A 6,516-nucleotide genomic window follows, 5' to 3' on the forward strand; every position below is an offset into this window, starting at 1 on the left:
CAGAAATATCACGTGATGTTTTTGGTTCGTTTTTTGCCTTGTGGGTGTTATTTAGAGATAAGAATCGTGACATTATGTGTTTGGAAATTCACAGTTTCGAGGTTTTCTGAATAATTTAATTATATGCTATGTCACTCAAACATACAGTTTTATTTATTTTTTATTTATTTTATTTTATTATTATTTTTTTTTCTATAGATGGTTGTACTAATTTCCCAATACATTTTGAGGTATTTCTTTCCTGTTAAACGGTGGGATTCTTAGAGTAAGTCGCGATGGCGGCAGTGTAATAAGCTATTCGAGGTTTTCTGAATAATTAATTATATACTATGTCACTCAAACATAGTTTTTTTTTTTTCCATACCTCATATGTATTTTCTTCTATATTCATATTCTAATCAAGTTCATATTTTATTCATAATTCATCCGGATATTTTGATTTGTCTAAAAGTAAGATCTTAAAATTCAATAAATAAATAAATAAATAAATACACAAATCGTGTGTGTATTCACGGTTATTTCAAAAGTGTTCTTTCTTAAACATACATAACACATCAAAGACACTGTCTGTTCTTTTAAGTTTACATATTTATTTCACAGATATTATTTACATTGCAATATGCAAGAAATAGGAATTGAATTTACATATATCACCAATGCAAATGGTGTTTTTCTTGGCGTAACATTTCTTTGATGAGGCAAGTTTGGTTGCCTGCTTTTGATACTACTTCCAATATGACTATGGAAATTTCACCAGTCACTAATATTAGCAGTACTGCTATAAAAGCAAGTAACTGCCACTTTTGCGATGTTTCTTGATTTTCACCTGAAAAGAAAAAAAAATCATTGATAGTAATGGAAAAGTTAGCAGATTACTATAATCCTAATACAGTAGTTAGTTTTGGAAGTATCAAAGCTTTACAGAAATATACAAATTTGCCACATGAAACCGTGAAAAGTTGGTTAGCAACACAACCTACTTATGTGAGACATAAACCCATTAGAAGAAAGTTTAAACGCAATCAAATCAAAGTCCCGACACTTTTACATACTTTTCAATGTGATTTGGCAGATATGTCATCCCTTGCAAAAGAGAATGAGGGTGTGTGTTTCCTTCTTGTATGCATTGATTGTTTTTCCCGATTTGCGTGGGTTCGAACACTGAAGAAGAAATCAGCAGACGATGTTGTTAATGCTTTCGAGTCTATTTTTAAAGAGGAAGTGCCACGTTACATAAACACTGATCAAGGAAAAGAGTTTTGCAACAAGAAAGTTCGTGCATTGTTTAAGAACCATAATATTCATTTCAACACGACCAGGAGCGAAATGAAAGCACCCATTGCAGAAAGATTTATCAGAACATTGAAAACAAAGATCTACAAATGGATGACGTATACTAAAAGTAAAAGTTATACGAAAGTTTTGCCGACCCTTGTACATACTTATAACCTCACACCACACCGCACTATCGGTATGGCTCCTTCGCAAGTTAACCTTCACAACGAGGATCGTGTTTGGAAATATATGTACGGAACCCAAGAGGAGACTAGCAAACCAAAATTTCGAGTAGGTGATAGTGTAGTTTTAAGTGATGATACCCACAAATTTAGAAAAGGGTATTGGGGTAACTGGACATGAGAATTGTTCACTATTGCTCAGGTTATTAATAGAAACCCTGTAGTATATAGAGTTCGCAGTCGGGACGGAGAGATAGTGGAGGGAACTTTCTATGAACCTCAACTGCAAAAGGCTAATATATCCAATGAACTTCCGGAAGACGTGTATCTAATCGAACAAGTACTTAAGCAGCGCAAACAGAAAGGAAAGCTTCAGTATTTTGTTAAGTGGCTCGGTTATCCCTCATCGTATAATTCTTGGGTTCGTAGCGAAGATGTTTTACTTAACCCTCCCCAGTAATGCCAGTATGAAAATGTTTCCTACAAACACACAAACGAAATTTCAAGTGGAATTACCACACGAGATCAGACTTAAAGGTAAATGGGAAGTTGCTCTTGCCGAAATTCATCTTCCGGGAGAATTTAATAACATAGATTCCGGTTACGATGAGTTTCATATGATACATGCACTTGGTGGAGGAGTGAACAATATCGACAACATCACAGGAAATAAAGTTTTCGAAAAGTCTAAAGAAGGATTTTACAAAGTGTACAAGATTCCCCATGGCAGTTACAATTCACCTTCTCAACTTCCTCAAGTAATGTTTGATGTGAGTTCTGTGATTACTGGAAAAAAGAACCCAAACAACACTATTTCTCTGACAGTGCCGAAAGATTACAACCTTTTGTTTCCCAAGGAGGCCTCGGGTTTGGGGCTTCTACTGGGTTTTAATCAGATTGGTGTTAAACTGAAAGGTACAATCACAGGGAAATATCCAGTTGATATAAAGAGGGGTGTAGCCGCATATTTTGTTTATTCTGATTTAATACAAGAACAGATAGTTGGTGATACAAGTGCACCATTGTTACGAGTTGTTCAGTGCAGCACTAAGTGTTCCTTCGTTTTTGCTCAACCTGATTATTATCCGTTACGAAAACAAACATTTCAGTCAATTAGCATTGAAATTCGTTCTGACAGCGGCGAATTGTTCCACTTTCGTGGTGGCAAGATAATAGTTAAATTACAGTTCCGACAAGTGAAGGATGACTGATTATCTCAGATATTACACATTGCAGGCAGGTGGGGCTCAAATGTTTACGGGCCCCCCAATACAGCGTGGGTACGGATTAGGTAGCATTTTCAGAAGTGCCTTCTCCTTTCTAAGTCCACTTTTAAAACCTGCAGCTCAATTTGTCGGTCGTCAAGCCTTAAAAGCCGGTCAGCATATGATAGGAGATGTCTAGGAAGGGGTACCTGTACGTCGAGCCTTTATAAACAGAGCATCAGAAGCTGGGAAAACCATTGCTGAAAAGGCTCAGAGTCGATTACTTCAGAGAGGTCAAGGAAGCAAGAAGAAAAAAACGAATACAAAAAAACGCAAGCGAGATGACATCTTTTGCTGAGGATATGATGTCAGAGTTAGATCTTTTTTCCCACCCTCGTGTCAACATGTGTGTGGAAAGAAGTTCTTATGTTACCTACCAACCAATATCCAGTACTGACAGTGGAGGTCATGTGGAATTTTGCATACCAGGTACATCTGAAGAATACTTGGATTTGGGAAACTCATACCTACGTGTTCGTGTGCGCTTCACCGACAATGATAGTAAATCTATCGAAGATTCTTCAGTTGGTATTGTGAATAATTTTTTCCATTCCCTGTTCAGTCAAATTGACGTTTTTCTCCAAGATAAACTAGTGAATGTGGCATCAGACACGTATCCTTATAGGGCTTATATTGAAAACCTACTAAATTATGACAGAGATGCTAAAAACAGTCAACTCACAAATGAACTATTTGTTAAAGATGATGTGGCTAATGTTAGTGATATGTTTACCAAAAGTGAATGTGGGATGCGTAGACGACAAGCTCGAATTAACCAATCAAAAAGTGTCGAGATGCTTGGGCGAATACACGCTGACATCATGCATCAAGACCGGTACTTGATCAATAACGTTACTGTTCGTGTTCGTATGGTTCGCAGTTCTCCCGAATTTTGTTTACTGACTGCAAATGCTGATTCTAAGGCTAAAGTGCAAATTGAAGAGGCTACACTTTTTGTCCGCAAAGTCAAAATAAATTCAAAGATTCAACTGGCTCACCTGTCTGTGTTAGACAAGTCAAACATGATATACCCCATCAACCGTGTGCAAGTGTCTTATTTTTCAATTCCCAAGGGTATGTCAGATGCCACACGAGACAATCTGTATCTAGGTGAAATACCATCTAGATTAATTATTGGACTGGTCGCTAGTGATGGATTTAATGGCACTTTCAACAGAAATCCATTTAATTTTCATCATTTCAATCTGAATTTTCTTGTAGTGACCACTGACGGTATTCAGTATCCCTCACAACCTTTGACTCCGAACTTCAAAGAAAGGCATTACAGCAGATGTTACATGTCACTGTTCACATCACTAGGTAAATGGAACAGAGACTGTGGTAATGACATTTCTTTTGAAGAATACGTAAAGGGAAACGTTCTCTATGGATTTGACTTATCGCCAGATCAAAATGCCGTTGCCCCCCATGTCAGCCTGTTAAGAAGAGGAAGTGTGCGACTAGAGGTTAAATTTGCTCAACCTCTTCCTGAAAACATCACAGTGGTTCTTTATGCAGAATTTGAGTGTACGTTATCCGTAACAAAGGATCGTTCTGTGTTACTGGACTATGAACACTGAACAATTAGTAAGCATACTAGAGTTAGAACCCACGACGAGAAAAGTGGGTTTAGGAGTTTGTGCTCGTGATGAATTGCCCCTATATCCGATCAGAAAACAACAGTCGATGTTCGTCGTGAACACAGATCCGACCTGGTTGCCAGGTCAACATTGGCAAGCTATCTATATTAAAGACAAACACGGTGATTTTTTCGATAGCTTCGGTCGTCCACCCGAAAACGATATTGTTAACTTTCTGAATATTAATACTAATAAATGGTATTATAATTCTGTAATTGTACAAGCTAAGGAATCTGTCGCGTGTGGTTTGCATTGTGTGTATTTTTTAATATTGAGATGTCGTGGTCTTTCTATGCAAAATATTATTAACAAATGTTATTCTAAGGATTTATGGTTAAATGATATTGTAGTAACTAATGCTGTTACAGATCATTTACTGAAAATAAAAAATAATTAAAAAAAAAAAATTGTTTTTCACTTACCATTTTTTCCAAACCAGTTTCTTATTCCCACGCAGCTTTCGGAGGGATAGAGAGATGAATTTGGTACTCCTTCTTCGAGCTCTCTTGCGGGGAGGGATTGGAGTGGAAGCATTTTCTTCACTGGGAGTGGCTGATGTTGATGGTTGATGGGAATGGTTCTGGGTATTTGGTTTGTTCAGTAAAGGTTCTGGACGTGGTATTCTATGTTCCTGTTGCTCTCCTTCTGTGAGAGCCAATTGGTTTTTCAACCCTAAATACTTTTGCAGAACATTTAAATATGCTTTTACTTTTTCATCTGCATGTTTATTTCTTATTTTTAAAATAGCACTCATTTCGTCATCAAGTGCATACAATTCACGCTCCTCTGGTGATTGGAGAAGCGTAAATTTTTTAAACATATTCATTTTCTAATAAGTGAAGTCAATAAAGGAACAATGATACTGCCTAATAATGGGAACAGTGCTCCTCCGTGCTGTAAAACCAATTTTCTTCTGGTTATGAAGGGAAGCGATTTGTTACTTAGTGCTCTTATAATTTTTTTTTCCTTCGTAGGCGTGACTTTTGCTTGTTTTTTAGTGGAATATTTCCACATAATACATTTTTGCAAATTTCACAGAGTGTGGTGATTTGGCTGGAGGTGCAATGTTTTAAAGCATCATTTGCTTGTTTGGGAGAGGAATGAGATAAGTACTTGATGAGATATTCATAGCGTTTGAGTCTATCAGCCATTCAGGGATAAATACTGTATTGGGTTCTTCTCCTGGCGAAATCCGTGACCTCAAGCGTAAAATATCAGGTGTTTCCTGTCTAAAGTCTAAAACTCAATATGAGTGGGGTTCCCGTGTTGCATCTTTATAAATCTGAACTAACACGTTCGTTTGTCCTGGAAATACTTGGGAAGCTAAATGAGAAAACTGCAAAGAGTCTCGGGGATTTTTAAAAGCAATAACATAATGACTATTGAGAGAAATTGTACGAAAATGTGTACCTTTACAGAATAAATTTTGTGTCAGTAGAATGACACTAAAGTTACGGTGATGTGAACCTTTTATGAATACATCAGCTATTTCCGTGCTGTCCTTAGCCTGCTGAACCAAATCATCGATTATGAGTAAATTTCTCACATTAGAATCAAATTCAGGTAACTTCAAACCATTCACGAACTCTATATTGGTAAATTTTTTAAATTTATCTTGATTTTCACTGTAACAGTAAACGATTCGTTCCGGTGGTGGTTTGATTAGTTGATTACAATGTTCTATGAGAGACAACACGAATGTTGTTTTTCCTGACTGAGTAGCTCCCGAAACTATACATGTAAATGGATGTATGAACATATTGAAAATGATAATATAATAAGTCTGTGATTGTTTTTATATAATTAGAGATCATGTAAAAACAAATAGATACTTGTTTTAATATAAAAAAAAATCTCCTTGTCAACATTTTTTTTTTTTTTTTTTTTTTTTTATCACAGTCACCATGTAATCATGCCAAGACGAATTTTCTTTTTTAATTCTAAGAAAAAAAAAAAAGCTATTGTGGAATAATAGTAACAATAACATTGATGTTAAAAATGTACAAGAGAAGGGCGACACTGCAAATCATCGTGTTGGGAAACAACCATGGATTTTTACCAACCAGGTAGAATGTTGTTTAGTTTTCTGTCCCATAGATGGCATCTTTTGCTTATGGGGTATATGAGAGTAAGGAATTATCCTTTAAAATACCC

The 6,516-nt window shown here is 36.2% G+C and overlaps 1 protein-coding gene across 1 annotated transcript; it reads right to left on the reverse strand.

Moving 5' to 3' along the window:
• Nucleotides 1-601: 601 nt before the first annotated feature.
• On the reverse strand, nt 602-6,180 carry LOC150093435 (uncharacterized). The gene is made up of 2 exons (XM_090413513.1): nt 4,785-6,180; nt 602-826 (listed from the first exon to the last, which is right to left on the reverse strand). Exons 1-2 carry the CDS (start codon nt 5,186-5,188, stop codon nt 823-825), a joined length of 408 nt encoding a protein of 135 aa, XP_090269639.1. The 5' UTR covers nt 5,189-6,180; the 3' UTR covers nt 602-822.
• Nucleotides 6,181-6,516: the final 336 nt, after the last annotated feature.

Source organism: Typopeltis vanoorti, chromosome 24, assembly GCF_054136105.1.
Source record: "Typopeltis vanoorti isolate ZY-2024b chromosome 24, IOZ_Tvanoo_1.0, whole genome shotgun sequence".
Classification (NCBI taxonomy): domain Eukaryota; kingdom Metazoa; phylum Arthropoda; class Arachnida; order Uropygi; family Thelyphonidae; genus Typopeltis; species Typopeltis vanoorti.